Source organism: Geotrypetes seraphini, chromosome 5 (genome assembly GCF_902459505.1).
Source record: "Geotrypetes seraphini chromosome 5, aGeoSer1.1, whole genome shotgun sequence".
Lineage (NCBI taxonomy): Eukaryota > Metazoa > Chordata > Amphibia > Gymnophiona > Dermophiidae > Geotrypetes > Geotrypetes seraphini.
In genome coordinates this window covers 259,173,619-259,194,181 of record NC_047088.1, presented here as the reverse complement: position 1 = coordinate 259,194,181, position 20,563 = coordinate 259,173,619, and the positions used below count along the sequence as shown (strand labels likewise).

Genomic DNA, 20,563 nt, shown 5'->3' with positions numbered 1-20,563 from the left:
GCAATGGAAGTAAGGAGAACAGATTGAGACATCTTGGTTGCTTTCAATGGAAGTAAAATCCGGATGTCTCAATCTGTCCCCTTTTTTCTGGAGCCATATGGTCACACTACTTTTGTAGTATACGTGATAAAAGTATATACAGTGGAACCTTGGTTTACGAGCATAATTAGTTTCAGAAGCATGCTCGTAAAGCAAATTACTCGTATATCAAAGCGAGTTTCCCCATAGGAAGTAAGAGAAACTCACTTTATTGGTTCCACCTCCCCTCCCCCTGGCCACTGGCGCTGCTCCACCCCACCACATCCCCACCCCTGAGGCCACTGGTGCGCTTCCACATCCCCTTCCCACCGCGAACCAGCATTGCCCTCCCTCGCAAATGCTCACCCCCCTGCCCCTGTGCGAACCAGCATCCCCCGCCCGCCCAAACTAAAGGCTTACCCCCAATGTGGCACCGGTACGCAGCACCAACCCACAGGTGTCGGTGCCCAAAGATCGTGCTGCTTGCCAGACTGGGCCTTGAGCATCTGCGCATGCTCAAGGCCTTCTGGCTCTCGTTCTCTCCAAGAATCTCAGAGAGAGGCGGGAGGTAGAAGGCCTTGAGCATGCGCAGATGCTGAAGGCCCGATTCAGGAAGAGGCTGGATCTTCAAGCACAGGCACCTCCTGTGGGTTGGTGTTGCGTGCCGGTGCCACATTGGAGAGAGAAGAAATGTGAGATGGACGGAAGTTACTAAAAAGACAAGACAAAATAACGCTTTGGCAGCTGCTTTCATGGAGTGTCTGTTTATTTATGGTCATTTACCCTAAATCAGTTGTTACATAATAATAATAATAATAATAATAATATTAATTTTCTTATATACCGCCATACCCAGCGAGTTCTAGGTGGTTTACATCAGTTAGATTAGGATCTGCGTTGACAGCAGATTTACAGCAATTTATCAGCTATATAACAAATTTAACCGAACTTGATAGAGGAGGGAGGGAGATTGGGGGAGGTCGGGAAAAGAGAAGCTATCGTGGAGGAGGGTAAGAGCAGGGGGCGAAGAGTAATGAAAATTGGGGGTTCCTTAGGGGTCATGTTCACTAAAAAGGTAAGTTTTAAGTGATTTTCTGAAGCCGAGGTAAGTGGGGGCCTCGAGTATCATTTGGGCAAGCCATGAGTAATCACATGGCCCACAATATCTGACTAAATGTGTATCCCCCCTATATGAGCACCTACTAAGGAAACTGTGGAACCACGGGTGGAAGGGGACGTGCACAGATGGATCAGAAATTGGCTGGCGGACAGGAAACAGAGGGTAGGAATAAAGGGACACTACTCTGACTGGAAAGGGGTCACAAGTGGCGTCCCGCAGGGGTCAGTGCTGGGACCGCTGCTGTTCAACAAATTCATTAATGACTTGGAAGTAGGGACGAAGTGCAAAGTTATAAAATTCGCAGATGACACAAAACTCTCCAGTAGGGTTAAAACTATGGAGGAATGTAAAGAACTACAAAAGGACATGAACAATCTGAGTGGGCAAATAAATGGCAGATGAGCTTCAATGTAGAGAAATGTAAAGTTTTGCACCTAGGGAAAGGAAACCCGATGTATAACTACATGATGGGGGGGGGGGGGGGGGTGGTACTGGGGGAAGGCAAACTGGAAAAGGACTTGGGGGTTCTGGTGGACAAAACAATGAAGCCGGCGGCACAATGCGCAGCGGCCTCAAAGAAGGCGAACAGAATTTTGGGCATGATCAAAAAGCACAGTTACTTACCGTAACAGGTGTTATCCAGGGACAGCAGGCAGATATTCTTAACACATGGGTGACGTCACCAACGGAGCCCTCGGTACGGACCTTTTTAACTAGAAGTTTCTAGTTGGCCGCACCGCGCGTGCGCGAGTGCCTTCCCGCCCGACGGAGGAGTGCGTGGTCCCCAGTTAGGATAAGCCAGCTAAGAAGCCAACCCGGGGAGGTGGGTGGGACGTAAGAATATCTGCCTGCTGTCCCTGGATAACACCTGTTACGGTAAGTAACTGTGCTTTATCCCAGGACAAGCAGGCAGCATATTCTTAACACATGGGTGACCTCCAAGCTAACAAAGAGGGAGGGGGGATGGTTGGCCATTATGAAAATAAATTTTGTAACACAGATTGGCCGAAGTGTCCATCCCGTCTGGAGAAAGCATCCAGACAGTAGTGAGTAGTGAACGTGTGAACTGAGGACCAAGTGGCTGCCTTGCAAATTTCCTCGATGGGCGTGGAACGGAGGAAAGCTACAGAAGCAGCCATAGCTCGGACTCTGTGGGCCGTGACAGCTCCTTCCAGTGAGAGACCGGCCCGAGCGTAGCAGAATGCAATACAGGCAGCAAGCCAATTAGAAAGCGTCCGTTTGGAGACAGGACGACCCAAACGGTTAGGATCGAAAGACAAAAAGAGCTGGGGGGATGTTCGGTGAGCTCTGGTACGGTCAAGGTAGTAAGCAAGGGCACGCTTACAATCCAGCGTGTGCAACGCCTGTTCCCCAGGATGCGAGTGAGGTTTAGGGAAGAAGACGGGCAACACAATGGACTGGTTGAGGTGAAAAGCTGAGACCACCTTGGGAAGGAATTTAGGGTGGGTACGCAGGACCACCTTGTCATGGTGAAAAACAGTGAACGGTGGGTCAGCAACCAGTGCATGCAGTTCGCTAACTCTCCTGGCAGAGGTGATGGCAATTAGGAAAAGCACCTTCCAGGTAAGAAGCCTGAGCGAAGTTGTGGCAAGAGGCTCAAACGGAGGTTTCATGAGTGCTGATAAAACCACATTCAGGTCCCAGACGACAGGAGGAGGCTTGAGAGGCGGCTTGATATTGAAGAGACCTCTCATAAATCTGGAAACCAGAGGATGAGCCGTGAGGGGTTTTCCGAGGATAGGCTCATGAAACGCAGTGATGGCACTGAGGTGGACTCTGATGGAGGTAGACTTGAGGCCAGCATTGGACAGCGAGAGCAAATAATCCAATACAAGTTCCACCGCTAAAGAGGTGGGTTCATGATGATGCCGGAGACACCACGAGGAAAATCTGGTCCACTTCTGATGGTAACATTGGAGGGTGGCCGGTTTCCTGGAGGCGTCCAAAATGAGGCAGACCGGTTGAGATAGATTCTCTGGAGAGGTCAGCCCGAGAGAAACCAAGCTGTCAGGTGGAGCGAGGACAGATTGGGATGCAGTAGAGACTGATGCTGCTGTGTAAGTAGAGTAGGAAACACAGGAAGAGGAATGGGCTCCCTGGAGCTGAGTTGGAGCAGGAGGGAGAACCAGTGTTGACGAGGCCACCGAGGGGCGATGAGAATCATGGTGGCTTTGTCCTTGCGGAGCTTGGACAAGGTCCGCAACATCAGAGGAAGTGGAGGGAAGGCATACAGGAATCGATCCCTCCAATCGAGTAGGAATGCATCCGGGGCCAGACGGTGAGGAGAGAAAAGTCTGGAGCAGAATTGGGGCAGCTGATGATTGTGAGGTGCTGCAAAGAGGTCCACCTGCGGAGTGCCCCAGCGAGCAAAGATGGAGAGCAGGGTCGGAGGGTCCAACGTCCACTCGTGAGGTTGAAGGATGCGGCTGAGATTGTCGGCCAGGGAGTTCTGTTCGCCCTGGATATAGACCGCCTTGAGGAAGAGATTGTGGTCCGTGGCCCAGGTCCAGATGCGCAGGGCCTCCAAACAAAGGGGGCGAGATCCGGTGCCGCCTTGCTTGTTTATGTAGTACATGGCGACTTGATTGTCTGTGCATAGGAGGAGAACCTGAGGGCAGAGAAGGTGTTGGAAAGCCTTGAGGGCGTAGAACATGGCTCTGAGTTCCAGGAAATTGATGTGATGTTGACGCTCCTGTGGGGTCCAAAGTCCCTGGGTGCGTAGATCTCCTAGGTGAGCTCCCCACGCATAGGGGGACGCATCCGTGGTGATGATCATAGAGTGAGGGGGCAGATGAAAGAGCAGACCCCTGGAAAGATTTGAGGAGTTCAACCACCATTGGAGAGATTGCTGAAGAGATGATGTCACAGAGATGGGATGAGAAAGAAGATCCGTAGTCTGTGACCATTGGTTGGCGAGAGTCCATTGAGGCGTGCGGAGGTGGAGACGTGCTAGAGGAAGGACATGTACTGTCGAGGCCATGTGTCCCAGGAGGACCATCATCTGTCGAGCAGGAATGGAGGGGTGTTTGAGCACCTGACGACAGAGATGGAGCAGAGTCAACTGACGATCGGAGGGAAGGAAAGCCCTCATTAGAGTGGTGTCCAGAACAGCTCCGATGAATTGGAGTCGCTGGGTGGGAAGTAAATGCGACTTGGGGTAGTTGATCTCGAACCCCAGGAGGTGGAGGAGAGAGATGGTGTGATGAGTAGCCTGTAGCACAAGTTGAGATGAAGGTGCTTTCACCAACCAATCGTCCAAGTAGGGGAACACCTGGAGGTTGTGAGACCTTAGGAAGGCCGCAACTACTATGAGGCATTTGGTGAAGACTCTGGGTGAGGAAGCGAGGCCAAACGGTAGCACCTTGTACTGATAGTGGCGGTGCAGTACTTGGAACCGCAGATAGCGGCGAGAAGTCGGATTGATGGAGATGTGAGTGTAGGCCTCTTTGAGGTCCAGGGAACATAGCCAGTCGTGTTGAGAAAGAAGAGGGTAGAGCGTGGCAAGGGAGAGCATTCTGAACTTCTCCTTTACCAGACACTTGTTGAGGTCCCTGAGATCGAGAATGGGACGGAGGTCTCCCGTTTTTTTGGGTACCAGGAAGTAGCGGGAGTAGAATCCCTGACCCCATTGATCCGGAGGTATTTCTTCGATGGCATTGAGAAGGAGGAGGGATTGAACCTCCCTCAGGAGGAGGGGGGTCTGAGAAGAGTGTGAAGCAGACTCTACGGGAGGGTTGTCTGATGGAAGAGTCTGGAAGTTGAGAGAGTAGCCGTGGCGGATGATGTTGAGGACCCACTGGTCCGATGTGATGACCTCCCAACGGCTGGAGAATATGGTGAGACGACCTCCGATTGGTTGTGGAAGAGGTAGCGAAGGTGGAAGACTGGCTATGCCCTGGAGAGAAGAGTCAAAAGGGCTGAGACTGCTTTGCAGGCTGAAGAGGCTTGGAGGGTTGGGTGGCCTGAGAACGAGCCTGGGCATGGTGCTGTTGTTGACGGGGCCGCCGAGTTTGTTGAGGAGGCGGATTGAGTGGCCTGGCTGAGAACCTGCGCTGATAAGACGACTGAGGTCGATAAGGTCGGGTAGGTGGAGCCTTCATTTTTGGCTTGATCAGGGTGTCCCACCTGGTTTCATGGGCGGAGAGTTTCTGGGTGGTGGAATCCAGTGACTCTCCAAAAAGTTCATCCCCGAGACAGGGGGCATTGGCTAGACGATCCTGGTGATTGATGTCCAGGTCGGAGACTCTCAGCCAGGCCAGGCGGCGCATGGCTACGGCCATGGCAGAGGCACGGGAGGTGAGCTCGAATGAATCATATATCGAGCGGACCATAAACTTGCGCAATTGAAGAAGGCCAGAGATGTGCTGTTGGAACAGTGGGACCTTGCGCTCCGGCAGGTACTTTTGGAGGGCGGACAGCTGTTGGACCAGATATTTCATATAAAAGGAAAAATGGAATGAATAGTTGTTCGCCCTGTTGGCCAGCATGGCATTCTGGTAGAGCCTCTTGCCAAACTTGTCCATGGTCTTACCCTCTCTGCCAGGAGGGGTAGAGGCATAGACACTGGAGCCCTGAGTCTTTTTTAAGGTGGATTCAACAAGAAGGGACTCATGGGGCAATTGAGACTTGTCGAACCCTGGGATAGGGATGACACGATAGAGGTTGTCCAGTTTACGTGGGGCCCCCGGTACCGTAAGGGGGTTCTCCCAATTTTTGTAAAAAGTCTCCCATAGGATGTCATGCACGGGAAGCTTGAGGAACTCCTTAGGAGGTTGTTCAAAATCTAAAGCCTCCAGGAAGGCTTGAGATTTTTTTGAGTCAGATTCTAGAGGAAGGGATAGAGCTGCAGACATCTCCCTGAGAAATTTCGAAAAGGAGGACTGCTCTGGTTTGGAGGTGGCATCGGGTGCCGACGGGTCCTCATCAGATGAGGAGGGATCCTCCTCGGTACCAGGAGGGGACTCCTCCCATAAGTCAGGGTCCCGGACCTCTGGTGCATGTCGAGACACCGGGGTGGAAGGTGCGGTATGGTGAGTCTTGGATAAAGATTTTCCAGAGCGCACCGAAACGGTACCAGGAGAAGAGGACCGGCGTTGATCCCGGTCCCGGGAAATATGACGCTCTGCCTGGTGCCGAGGAGGATCCGTCGTGGTATGGGAGTGAACCACCGGATGGGTATGAAGTTGCTCAGCCGAAAGAATCGGCATGGAGGTGTTGATAGGTACCGATGGGGTGGATACCGGGGGCTCGGTACGGGGCTTGGGCCGGTCTGGTACCGGAAGGAGCGGTGCCAGGATAGTGGGCAACAGGTGTTCGAGCTGTCGCTGTAACTGTTCCTGGAGTTGAACTTTTAAGATGGCCGAAATACGGTCATCTAGGGGTGGCATCGGAACCGCTTTCTTTTGCTTCGGTTCCTTAGATGCCGCTCCACGCCCCGGCGATGAGGAGGCCGATGATGAGGCACTCACCGAGATCGGGGCGGAGCGCTTGCGGGGTCGGCGCGAGGCCGGCAAGGTCGGTGTCGCCACCGTAGTTGGAGGGCGCTCGAGGGAAGAGGGAGGCTTCTTAGCCGGCTTACCTGGCGCCAGAGACGCCGATGCGGGGTCGGGCGGTGTCGAAGTAGACGGTGCCGATTTCTGTGGGACCGCTGTCGATGTCGAGGAGTCCTTCGCCGACCCGGTGCCGAACAAAAGAGTTTGTTGGATTTTTCGGTTTTTGAGAGTTCTCTTTTTAAGAGTGGCACAGCGGGTGCAGGAGTCCGCCCGATGCTCTGGACCCAAACACTGCAAACACCAATTGTGTGGGTCAGTGATGGAGATCGGGCGTGCACACCGCTGGCACTTTTTAAAACCGACCTGCGGGGGCATGAAGGGGAAAACAGCCTCCGCAAAATCGAACCCCGAGGCCTGTATAATGGCAACAGGCCCCGCCGGGGCAAATCGAAAAAAGGGGAAAAAAGCAAAGTTTTTTTTTTGTTTTTTTTTTACAGATCAAAGGAAAAATAAACCCGAAGGCAAAAGAAGAAAAAATAGGGAAAAAAGCGCGAGCGGGAAGGCAAAAAAGTGGTTTCAACGGCCGTTGAAAAAACACACGCGTCTTCTTCGCTCCGCGGAAACGAAGAAACTGGGGACCACGCACTCCTCCGTCGGGCGGGAAGGCACTCGCGCACGCGCGGTGCGGCCAACTAGAAACTTCTAGTTAAAAAGGTCCGTACCGAGGGCTCCGTCGGTGACGTCACCCATGTGTTAAGAATATGCTGCCTGCTTGTCCTGGGATAAAAGGTATCACGACCAGAACAAAGTTATCCTGGCACTGTATTGGGTGATGGTGCGCCCGCATCTTGAGTACTGCGTTCAGTACTGGTCGCCGTACCTTAAGAAGGATATGGCGATATTTGAGAGGGTCCAGAGAAGAGCAACAAGGTTGATAAAAGGCATGGAAAACCTTTCATATGCTGAAAGGCTGGGGCTCTTTTCCCTGGAGAAGCGGAGACTTAGAGGGGACATGATAGAAACTTATAAGATCATGAAGGGGATAGAGAAGGTAGAGAGGGACAGATTCTTCAGACTAGCGGGGGCAACAAAAACAAGAGGGTATTCAAAAAAACTGAAAGGTGACAGATTCAGAACAAATGCTAGGAAGTTTTTCTTCACTCAAAGGGTGGTGGATACCTGGAATGTGCTTCCAGAGGAGGTAATAGGACAGAGTACGATATTGGATTTCAAAAAGGGATTGGATGATTTCCTGAAGGAAAAGGGGATTGAAGGGTGTAGTTAGATGGTTACTATACAGGATATTAAATGATTAGAGAATAAAATGTTTTAGGTAAAAAGATCACTTACAGGTCATGGACCTGGGGGGGGGGCGCCGCAGGAGCGGGCTGCTGAGCGTGATGGACCCATGGTCTGACTCAGCAGAGGCGATGCTTATGTTCTTATATACCATTGAGAAAAGTTAAGGCTCCAAACTGTGAGGGTGGCGTGTCCTGGCATCCAGACGGCTTTTCAAACCCCGGCACTTTGTCCGGGTTTTGAAAAGCTTCTAGCTAGGAGCGATGTCGATTCAGTTCTGGACCTGCCACTAGGCCTGCCTGCCCTGCACCCTTTCCCTGCCTGCCCTGTGCCCTGCCCCAGCCTACCACTAGACCACCAGAGGGGGGACAGGGTGCAGAGTCTAGCAAGGAGTGTGGGGTTGGGTGCAGAGCCTGGCAGGGAGAATTTGGTTCAGAATGTTTTGTTTTTTTCTTGTTTTCCTCCTCTAAATCTAGGGTGCGTCTTATGGTCAGGTGCATCTTATGGAGCAAAAAATACAGTAATTAGGTACTTGGGACCTGGTTTGGCCAATGTTGGAAAACAGGATACTGGGCTTGATGGATCTTTAGTCTGTCCCAGTATGCCAATTATTATGTTCTTAAGATGATTCAGGTAAGGGTAAGGAACAAGAGATCATGGATGTGAGAAAGATCTTTGAAAAATGAAACAATACCAAAAGGATACATAAACCGTGCCGAGCTCTGCGAACGTGGAGATGATGCGGTATACAAATCTAAGGATTAGATTAGATTACATTTGTTTCATTAATTATAGCAAAGCCTTTGACTGCATAGAACATTAAAAGCTCTGGGCCACATTAAGAAGCATGGGTATATCAGAAAGGGAATGGGGACTTTTATACTGCCTTTTAGTCGCTTTGACATTTCAAAGCTGACATTCAATGCTGTGGGCACTGGGTCACAATCTCTGGGTGCAGAGACAGCAGCTCAACCAGTGAGCTACAGCCCTGATAGTTCTCACAGAGGGTTCAAAATTAGATGGAGGACAAGGCTACATATTTTCTCCTTACCTGTTCAAACTATATGCAGAACAAATCGAGAAGCAACACTGAACAAATGTGAAGTGTGAAAATTGGTGAAACACTCAACAATCTACTTTATCTGATGATACCAAGTTACTGGCTGAAAGTAAAGATGGGCTGAAACGTTCAATCCAATCTTTAGGTTTTTATACTGGGTCATCCTTATGATAGAGCTCGACTCGGTTTGCAATATTTAATTCTTTACATAAAAGTAAGAACATTAAGTTGGAATATACTGAAATGAAAACAACATTGTTAGAATCTTCAAAGTAAATTGGGAAAATTCATCAATGATTTCTAAAATAGAAATGAGAACATTGTTAGAATCATCAATGTAAATCTAAAGAATCGAGGAACAGTTTCAAAATGGGCCAGCACTTTAATGTGAAGATAAAGTTTCATCTTTGATGGAGAAGCATTAGAAATAGTTTACAACTTTACTGCTTAGATCAGTGGTCTCAAACTCGCAGCCCCAGGTACTATTTTGAGGCCCTCGGTATGTTTATCGTAATCACAATAGTAAAATAAAAGTTTCTTGCTCATATGTCTCTTTAGCTATAAATGACAATATTATTATTAATACTTAGTCAAAAGGAAAGATTTATAAACTATAAAGCACAGTTACTTACCGTAACAGGTGTTATCCAGGGACAGCAGGCAGATATTCTTAACACATGGGTGACGTCACCGACGGAGCCCTCGGTACGGACCTTTTTAACTAGAAGTTTCTAGATGGCCGCACCGCGCGTGCGCGAGTGCCTTCCCGCCCGACGGAGGAGTGCGTGGTCCCCAGTTAGGATAAGCCAGCTAAGAAGCCAACCCGGGGAGGTGGGTGGGACGTAAGAATATCTGCCTGCTGTCCCTGGATAACACCTGTTACGGTAAGTAACTGTGCTTTATCCCAGGACAAGCAGGCAGCATATTCTTAACACATGGGTGACCTCCAAGCTAACAAAGAGGGAGGGGGGATGGTTGGCCATTATGAAAATAAATTTTGTAACACAGATTGGCCGAAGTGTCCATCCCGTCTGGAGAACGCATCCAGACAGTAGTGAGTAGTGAATGTGTGAACTGAGGACCAAGTGGCTGCCTTGCAAATTTCCTCGATGGGCGTGGAACGGAGGAAAGCTACAGAAGCAGCCATAGCTCGGACTCTGTGGGCCGTGACAGCTCCTTCCAGTGAGAGACCGGCCCGAGCATAGCAGAATGCAATACAGGCAGCAAGCCAATTTGAAAGTGTCCGTTTGGAGACAGGACGACCCAAACGGTTGGGATCGAAAGACAAAAATAGCTGAGGGGATGTTCGGTGAGCTCTGGTACGATCAAGGTAGTAAGCAAGGGCACGCTTACAATCCAGCGTGTGCAACGCCTGTTCCCCAGGATGCGAGTGAGGTTTAGGGAAGAAGACGGGCAACACAATGGACTGGTTGAGGTGAAAAGCTGAGACCACCTTGGGAAGGAATTTAGGGTGGGTACGCAGAACAACCTTGTCATGGTGAAAAACAGTGAACGGTGGGTCAGCAACCAGTGCATGCAGTTCGCTAACCCTCCTGGCAGAGGTGATGGCAATTAGGAAAAGCACCTTCCAGGTAAGAAGCCTGAGCGAAGTTGTGGCAAGAGGCTCAAACGGAGGTTTCATGAGTGCTGAGAGAACCACATTCAGGTCCCAGACGACAGGAGGAGGCTTGAGAGGCGGTTTGATATTGAAGAGACCTCTCATAAATCTGGAAACCAGAGGATGAGCCGTGAGGGGTTTTCCGAGAATAGGCTCATGAAACGCAGTGATGGCACTGAGGTGGACTCTGATGGAGGTAGACTTGAGGCCAGCATTGGACAGCGAGAGCAGATAATCCAATACAAGTTCCACCGCTAGAGAGGTGGTTTCCTGATGATGCCGGAGACACCACGAGGAGAATCTGGTCCACTTCTGATGGTAACATTGGAGAGTGGCCGGTTTCCTGGAGGCGTCCAAAATGAGGCGGACCGGGTGAGATAGATTCTCCGGAGAGGTCAGCCCGAGAGAAACCAAGCTGTCAGGTGGAGTGAAGACAGATTGGGATGCAGTAGAGACTGATGCTGCTGTGTAAGTAGAGTAGGAAACACAGGAAGAGGAATGGGCTCCCTGGAGCTGAGTTGGAGCAGGAGGGAGAACCAGTGTTGACGAGGCCACCGAGGTGCGATGAGAATCATGGTGGCGTTGTCCTTGCGGAGCTTGGACAGGGTCCGCAACATCAGAGGAAGTGGAGGGAAGGCATACAGGAATCGATCCCTCCAATCGAGTAGGAATGCATCCGGGGCCAGACGGTGAGGAGAGAAGAGTCTGGAGCAGAAGAGGGGCAGCTGATGATTGTGAGGTGCTGCAAAGAGGTCCACCTGCGGAGTGCCCCATCGAGCAAAGATGGAGAGTAGAGTCGGAGGATCCAACGTCCACTCGTGAGGTTGAAGGATGCGGCTGAGATTGTCGGCCAGGGAGTTCTGTTCGCCCTGGATATAGACCGCTTTGAGGAAGAGATTGCGGTCCGTGGCCCAGGTCCAGATGCGTAGAGCCTCCAAACAAAGGGGGCGAGATCCGGTGCCGCCTTGCTTGTTGATGTAGTACATGGCGACCTGATTGTCTGTGCACAGGAGGAGAACCTGAGGGCAGAGAAGATGTTGGAAAGCCTTGAGGGCGTAGAACATGGCTCTGAGTTCCAGGAAATTTATGTGATGACGACGCTCCTGTGGGGTCCAAAGTCCCTGGGTGCGTAGATCTCCCAGGTGAGCTCCCCACGCATAGGGGGATGCATCCGTGGTGATGATCATAGAGTGAGGGGGTAGATGAAAAAGAAGACCCCTGGAAAGATTTGAGGAGTTCAACCACCATTGGAGAGATTGCTGAAGAGATGATGTCACAGAGATGGGATGAGAAAGAAGATCCGTAGTCTGTGACCATTGGTTGGCGAGGGTCCACTGAGGTGTGCGAAGGTGGAGACGTGCCAGAGGAAGGACATGCACCGTCGAGGCCATGTGACCCAGGAGGACCATCATCTGACGGGCAGGAATGGAGGGATGCAGAAGCACCTGACGACAGAGGTGGAGCAGGGTTTGCTGGCGATCGGAGGGGAGAAAAGCCCTCATTAGTGTGGTGTCCAGAATTGCTCCAATGAACTGAAGTCGCTGGGTGGGAATCAGATGCGACTTGGGGTAATTGATCTCGAACCCCAGGAGGTGGAGGAGAGAGATGGTGTGATGAGTAGCCTGTAGTACAAGTTGAGACGTAGGTGCTTTCACCAACCAATCGTCCAAATAGGGGAATACCTGGAGGTTGTGAGACCTGAGAAAGGCCGCCACTACTATAAGGCACTTGGTGAAGACCCTGGGTGAGGAAGCGAGGCCGAATGGTAGCACCTTGTACTGAAAGTGGTGGTGCAGCACCTGGAACCGCAGGTAGCGGCGAGAAGTCTGATTGATGGAGATGTGAGTGTAGGCCTCTTTGAGGTCCAGGGAACATAGCCAGTCGTGTTGAGCAAGAAGAGGGTAGAGCGTGGCAAGGGAGAGCATTCTGAACTTCTCCTTGACCAGACACTTGTTGAGGTCCCTGAGATCGAGAATGGGACGGAGGTCTCCCGTCTTTTTGGGTACCAGGAAGTAGCGGGAGTAGAATCCCTGACCCCTTTGATCTGGAGGTACTTCTTCGATGGCATTGAGAAGGAGGAGGGATTGAACCTCCCTCAGGAGGAGGGGGGTTTGAGATGAGTGTGAAGCAGACTCTACGGGAGGGTTGTCTGATGGAAGAGTCTGGAAGTTGAGAGAATAGCCGTGGCGGATGATGTTGAGGACCCACTGGTCCGATGTGATGACCTCCCAACGGCTGGAGAATATGGTGAGACGACCTCCGATTGGTTGTGGAAGAGGTAGCGAAGGTGGATGACTGGCTATGCCCTGGAGAGAAGAGTCAAAAGGGCTGGGATTGCTTAGCAGGCTGGAGAGGCTTGGAGGGTTGAGTGGCCTGAGAACGAGCCTGGGTATGGTGCTGTTGTTGACGGGGCCGCCGAGGTTGTTGAGGAGGCGGATTGAGCGGCCTGGCTGAGAACCTGCGTTGGTAAGACGACTGAGGTCGATAAGGACGGGCAGGCGGAGCCTTCTTCTTAGGTTTTATCAGGGTGTCCCACCTGGTTTCATGGGCGGAGAGTTTCTGGGTGGTGGAATCCAGTGACTCTCCAAAAAGTTCATCCCCGAGACAGGGGGCGTTGGCTAGACGATCCTGGTGGTTGATGTCCAGGTCGGAGACTCTCAGCCAGGCCAGGCGGCGCATGGCTACAGCCATGGCAGAGGCACGAGAGGTGAGCTCGAATGAGTCGTATATCGAGCGGACCATAAATTTGCGCAATTGAAGAAGGCCAGAGATGTGCTGTTGGAACTGTGGAACCTTGCGCTCTGGAAGGTATTTCTGAAGGGCGGACAGCTGCTGAACCAAATGTTTCATGTAAAATGAAAAATGGAATGAATAATTATTTGCCCTGTTGGCCAGCATGGCATTCTGGTAGAGCCTCTTGCCAAACTTGTCCATGGTCTTACCCTCTCTGCCAGGAGGGGTAGAGGCATAGACACTGGAGCCCTGAGTCTTTTTCAAGGTGGATTCGACAAGAAGGGACTCATGGGGCAATTGAGACTTGTCGAATCCTGGAATAGGTATTACTCGATAGAGATTATCCAGTTTACGGGGGGCCCCCGGTACCGTAAGGGGGTTCTCCCAATTTTTGTAAAAAGTCTCCCGTAGGATGTCATGTACGGGGAGCTTGAGGAACTCCTTAGGAGGTTGTTCAAAATCTAAAGCCTCCAGGAAGGCTTGAGATTTTTTAGAGTCTGATTCCAGAGGAAGGGACAAGGCTGCAGACATCTCCCTGAGGAATTTCGAAAATGAGGATTGCTCCGGTTTGGAGGTGGCATCGGGTGCCGACGGGTCCTCATCAGATGAGGAGGGATCCTCCTCGGTACCGAGAGGGGATTCCTCCCATAAGTCAGGGTCTCGGACTTCTGGTGCATGTCGAGACACCGGGGTGGAAGGTGCGGTATGGCGGGTCTTAGATAAAGATTTCCCAGAGCGCACCGAGACGGTACCAGGAGAGGAAGACCGGCGTCGATCCCGGTCCCGGGAAGAATGACGCACTGCCTGGTGCCGAGGAGGATCCGATGTGGTATGGGAGTGAACCACTGGATGGGTGTGAAGCTGCTCAGCCGAAAGAACCGGCATGGAGGTGTTGATAGGTACCGAAGGAGTGGATACCGGTGGTTCGGTACGGGGCTCGGGCCGGTCTGGTACCGGAAGGAGCGGTGCCAGGATAGTGGGCAACAGGTGCTCGAGTTGTTGCTGTAACTGTTCCTGGAGCTGAACTTTTAAGATGGCCGAGATACGGTCATCGAGGGGTGGCATCGGAACCGCTTTCTTTTTCTTCGGTTCCTTAGATGCCGCTCCACGCCCCGGCGATGAGGAGGCCGATGACGAGGCACTCACCGAGATCGGGGCGGAGCGCTTGCGGGATCGGTGCGATGCCGGTAAGATCGGCGTCGCCACCGTAGTTGGAGGGCGCTCGAGGGAAGAGGAAGGCTTCTTAGCCGGCTTACCTGGCGCCAGAGACGCCGATGTGGGGTCGGGCGGTGTCGAAGTAGACGGTGCCGATTTCTGTGGTACCGCTGTCGATGTCGAGGAGTCCATCACCGACCCGGAGCCGAAGAGAAGAGTTTGTTGAATTCTTCGGTTTTTAAGAGTTCTCTTTTGAAGAGTGGCACAGCGGGTGCAGGAGTCCGCCCGATGCTCCGGACCCAGACACTGTAAACACCAATTGTGTGGGTCAGTGATGGAGATCGGGCGTGCACACCGCTGGCACTTCTTAAAACCGACCTGCGGGGGCATGAAGGGGAAAATGGCCTCCGCAAAATCGAACCCCGAGGCCTGTATAATGGCAACAGGCCCCGCCGGGGCAAATCGAAAAAAGTCGAAAAAAAGCAAGTTTTTTTTTTTTTTTTTTACAAAGCAAAAGAAAAAGATACCCGAAGGCAAAATAAGAAAAATTAAGGAAAAAAGCGCGAGCGGGAAGGCAAAAAAGTGGTTTCAACGGCCGTTGAAAAAACACACGCGTCTTCTTCGCTCCGCGGAAACGAAGAAACTGGGGACCACGCACTCCTCCGTCGGGCGGGAAGGCACTCGCGCACGCGCGGTGCGGCCATCTAGAAACTTCTAGTTAAAAAGGTCCGTACCGAGGGCTCCGTCGGTGACGTCACCCATGTGTTAAGAATATGCTGCCTGCTTGTCCTGGGATAAAGAGTTTTACCTCATGCAAAATTGTTAATTCTTTAATAAGACATTAACTATTTTTTTTGCGGCCCTCCATGTACCTACAAATTCAAAATGTGGCCCTGCAAAGGGTTTGAATTTGAGACCACTGGCTTAGATCAATAATCAACAATGCAACAAAAAAGTCAAAAAATTTGATGACTTTTGGTGAAACTGCTATGAAGGACCTAGAAAAGATCTTCAAGTGAAGAGAAGCATCTCTGCATAGAAAGATTCAACTTGTCCAAGTCATGGTATTTTCAGTGTTATATGGATGTGAAAGTTAGATAGTCAAAAAGTAAGACGGGAAGAAAATCAATATTTTCAAATTATGTGCTGGAGAACTGTGTATACCTTGGACTACTGAAGAATAAATCAATTGGTACTGAAGGTGACCAAACTTAAGCTTTCCTTGGAAGTTGAAAATGACAAGACTTTGACTCTGCTTGTGTCCAAAGTATGAAAGAGAAAGATCATTTGAGAAAAATGTCATGTTTAGCAAAGTTGAAGGTCAACACAAAAGCAGAAGCCCATCAGAGCAGCTAAGTCTAACTGAAAACCAAACACAGGAATAAATTACCCAAGTTTGTCTGCCAAGCCTCTTCCGTTGTTTAAAAGCAGACTGAAACCCCTTTTTGATATAGCTTTCAATCCATAACCTTATCTGTATCTATGACATCCTGTTTGTCTGTTTAGATTGTAAGCTCTTTCGAGCAGGGACTATTTCCTTCTTTGTGATTCTGTACCTGTATCTGATAGCGCTATAGAAATAATTCATAGTAGCAGTAGTAGGTCAGGACCACTATCCACTGGGTCACCATGAGACAACATTAATTTGATAGTAGTGTTACCTTGGTTTACGAGCATAATTAATTCCATAAGCATGCTTTTAAACCAAAACACTCTTATATCAAAGCAACTTTTCCCATAAGAATTAGTGTAAACTTGAAAAATTCATTCCACATCCCCAAAAACTTAATTACCATTAGGGTTGCCTCCACCGCTGCCTCTGCCACAGACCCATCCATGTGGCTCCTCCAATTCTCCTCCTCTGCTGCTGTGCGCTGCCTCTCACTGCGGGTAGTGCTGGCTAAGCAAACGCCGCCACTGCCGCCACAACAGAGCTCCCGGATGCTGCCCCCCCCCCCCCCCCCCGGATGCCACTACCTCCTCTGCTGGGACTCTCAGGTGCTGGCTCACTCCTGCTGGACGCACCCCGACTCCCGTGCTCCACCCGAGGCCACCGGTGCTGCTATCGCCTCTTCCCCCCTCTCCCTGACTGGCCCTGCACCGCCAGTGATAGAAAGTGCCTGCCGCCGGTCTGCTGCTGAGCCTTGAGCATCTGCGCATGCTCAGGCCTTCTGGATCTCACCCTCTCCGAGATTCTCATGGGATCTCGAGTCTCATGAGAATCTCGGTGAGGATGAGATCCAGAAGGCCTTGAGCATGCGCAGATGCTCAAGGCTCAGCAGCAGACTGGTGGCAGGCACTTTCTAACTCCTGTGGCACAAGGGTAAGGACAGGGCCGGTCGGTAGATGGGGAGGAGACGATCGTGAAGGGAGGGAGCAGCGCCGGTGGCCTCAGGGGGAGCAATACTGTTGGTTCCCACGGTCGGGTCGGGTGGGGGCCCGCAAATCGAGTCAATGCTCGGTTTACGAGTCAAAAGTTTGCTGAGTGTTTTGCTCGTCTTGCAAAACACTCGCAAACCGGGTTACTCGTAAACCGAGGTTTGACTGTACTTAATAATAATACCTACTGAAAAAGGAGACTAACTTTTTAATATAGTTTTTATTTATTTACACATACGCAAAATAAATCATCTGTACATGGCAATGATTGAATAGCAAATCACTTTATTATGCTACAAGGTAACAGTCATCCGTCACTGCTTGCTGAAGAAGTCATCAATGCGCCTCTTCTTGCAGGGGCTTGTTGAGTCAGTGCTGTCCACACTGAGGGTGATGCTCTCTTGCTCCATCTCCTGGCAGGCCTCCAGTAGCAAAGCCTCATCCACCTCATCTCCGTCCTTTGAGAATGACCTCTGGAACAGGTCATAGATGGTCTTCTGCTTTGGATCCTGCAGTACAAATGAAACCATCCAAAATTATAAGAATGATTCTCATTTGGATCAGCCTTCACCATGCTATCAAGAAAAAGGGAGTCTGAAATATGAAGGAGGCAAGGTGGTTCTTTGTTAACTTTCAAGATGGATGCTGAAAACAAAAAGACCAGAGAGGGAATGTGTGCTAATGTTCAGGGTTTAATGACACAGCGATTCCATAGGTACTATTAATCCAAACATATGTCAGAAACTAAATGGACAGAGTTGGAGGGTAAAAATATGTTGGATTTATCCTTTTTATAGAGCCAAAGACAGTGACATGTAGAAGCCTGCGAGCATGACAGATTTTTTAGTCTCTCCTCCCTGTTACTACTAGAAACATACCCACAATAGAAAAAAAAAAAAAATGACCTTTTCTATCAATTTGTGCTTTAATTTTAACCCTTTAATTGGCAGATGGTGAAATGGCTGCTTTATGTAACTTGATGTTGAATGAGAGCAACAGGGCCAAGTAACAGGAATTTGGAGATGCAGATCTCCTGTAAGACCTAATTATCAAAATAGTTGTGAATTTTTCAACTATTTTCTCCACAACCCTTTTCTGTAATCTTATCAAGATCCTCAGCGGCACCACTTAGAGCCATATCTGAAGATTTAGTGGTCGCAGTTACTGGCGGTATAGAAGTGTAAAAGCAGGTCATTGTTGCTTAGTTGAAGTGTATAATTTGATGTCAAAAAATGAGCCAGAATAAGACTTTTGTTTTTATAGAGGTTAAGCCTTTTTTTAAATTCTTTATTCATTTTTGCATATAACAACAAGTGTATAAAAAAAAAAAAATCAAATGAACTTATAAATACACACTTGATTATCTTTCATATAATACATCAAATACAACATTCCAATCCATACTTATGTTCCACAATATTTTAAATATTATGTAATACATCTAATATCTAAATAATTATTATTAGAATAGAAAACCCTCCCATCCCATCCCGTTACAGAAAATTCCATCCCAAAATAGTAAAAATAGTGATATACTCATCCACCATATAAGATTAATACCACCCACCCACACCCTCTCCTATTCAATATCTTATTTTGGGAAAATGTTATTACTCACAGGGGCCCATCCCCATACACACATCCCCTGACCTGACCATTGCTGTTGGTGGCAGTCAGAGGTGATATTAAGCACCACTGCCCGAGCAAATCACTTTGAGTACTGGAGGACTGTCTTTATTATCATCTCGCTGCTCACTCACTCTACTTTATTTGTTTCTTAGCATCTCAAGAGCGCAAATTAGGGGAGCAATTTTATAGGGGTTAAGCCTTGAGAAAGCTGTGCAAGCGAAACATGTCAGCATTGAATCCCTAGCCAGAGACCACATGATTTAAGCTAAGTATATGCTTAACATAGTAACATAGTAGATGATGGCAGATAAAGACCTGAATGGTCCATCCAGTCTGCCCAACCTGATTCAATTTAAAATTTTTTTTTTTTTTTTTTAATTTTTTCTTCTTAGCTATTTCTGGGCAAGAATCCAAAGCTTTACCCTGTACTGTGCTTGGGTTCCAACTGCCGAAATCTCTGTTAAGACTTACTCCAGCCCATCTACCCCTCCCAGCCATTGAAGCCCTCCCCTGCCCATCCTCCACCAAACGGCCATATACAGACACAGACCATGCAAGTCTGCCCAGTACTGGCCTAGTTCAATATTTAATATTATTTTCTGATTCTAAATCTTCTGTGTTCATCCCACGCTTCTTTGAACTCAGTCACAGTTTTACTCTCCACCACCTCTCTCGGGAGCGCATTCCAGGCATCCACCACCCTCTCCGTAAAGTAGAATTTCCTAACATTGCCCCTGAATCTACCACCCCTTAACCTCAAATTATGTCCTCTGGTTTTACCATTTTCCTTTCTCTGCTTTAAAGCAATAAATATAAGTAAAAGCAAAAGCTAAAATTAAACGTATAAATAAGATTAAGAAGGTGAAAACTGGATCCGATGACGATCTGACACGTAAAGCTTAGAGCAATGAGACAAATCGAGCTCTAAGTGGTGCCGCTGAGGATCTTGATAAGGTTACATAAAAGGGTTGTGGAGAAAATAGTTGAAAAATTCACAACTATTTTGATAATTAGGTGTTTGAGGTACATACTTTTTGAAATAATCGGTGTATAAAATCAGTGCTTATTACGGGATCTCCTGTAAGAGCCATAGAAACACATGTTGCTTCTGAGCAACAATGTCCAATAAAGGGTTAAATTACTTTAACATTTTACTCACATGACTAATTTAATAAGAAAAAAATAAAAGATAACAATAACTATGTATTTATATACTATCTAAACCAGGAGTTCTAAGCAGTTTACAAAAGACAGAAGACTAGAATGCTAACAATAACATTGTGTATTATAAAATGCATTAATTAACATCTTTCTGAAAATTTTAAAGAAGTTTCCTGAACCTTAAATAGAATTGGGACAACTTCTGAGAATCATTCTTTCCTATATGATTTTGTCTTAACACTGCCTATAGAGCTGGGGTGTCAAAGTCCCTCCTTGAGGGCCGCAATCCAGTCGGGTTTTCAGGATTTCCCCAATGAAAATGCATGAAAATGCATTGCTTTCATTGTATGCTAATAGATCTCATGCATATTCATTGGGGAAATCCTGAAAACCCGACTGGATTGCGGCCCTCAAGGAGGGACTTTGACACCCCTGCCATAGAGGGAAGACAATGAGCCCAGCTTGCATTAACCACACGTCAGACGATGTCATTACAGGGGATAAGGCTGCTTACATCCTTTACCTTATAGAAGAAATCAGTTGATTCCGTTGTTTGGGAGAAGTTTGTTTCCGACAGACCAGCCTGGCCAAGAACCTTCATCTTTTCTTGAATCATAGGCCTGTGGGGACAAAAATAATCTCTATTATGACAAGAAACATTTTTGATTCCAATTGTTTCGGGGGTTGATCAATCCTGTCCTTTGCATTCAATCTGTACAGCTTCTCCACTCTCTTTAGAATCCATACCCTTAGATATTTAAATATAAGATGCTCTGATGTCCATCAGAAGGGAAAATGAACCCCATCAGTCTGCTTTTAGTCATATCTTGAGGGACATAGATTCTGATTTCTCAAAATTAACCCTTAACCCATGAAAA

The 20,563-nt window shown here is 48.8% G+C and overlaps 1 protein-coding gene across 3 annotated transcripts in view; it reads right to left on the bottom strand.

Annotated features, from left to right (window-relative positions):
• Positions 1 to 17,120: 17,120 nt before the first annotated feature.
• The window catches only part of SMARCAL1 (SWI/SNF related, matrix associated, actin dependent regulator of chromatin, subfamily a like 1), a 128,808-nt gene continuing 125,365 nt past the window's right edge, over positions 17,121 to 20,563 (bottom strand). For all 3 annotated transcript variants that reach the window (XM_033946643.1, XM_033946646.1, XM_033946644.1), the window contains 2 exons: positions 20,209 to 20,305; positions 17,121 to 17,404 (listed from right to left, as the gene is read on the bottom strand). In XM_033946643.1, the coding sequence (XP_033802534.1) occupies positions 17,210 to 17,404; positions 20,209 to 20,305 (292 nt within the window). In that variant the 3' untranslated portion in view covers positions 17,121 to 17,209. The remainder of the gene's footprint in view (positions 17,405 to 20,208; positions 20,306 to 20,563) is intronic.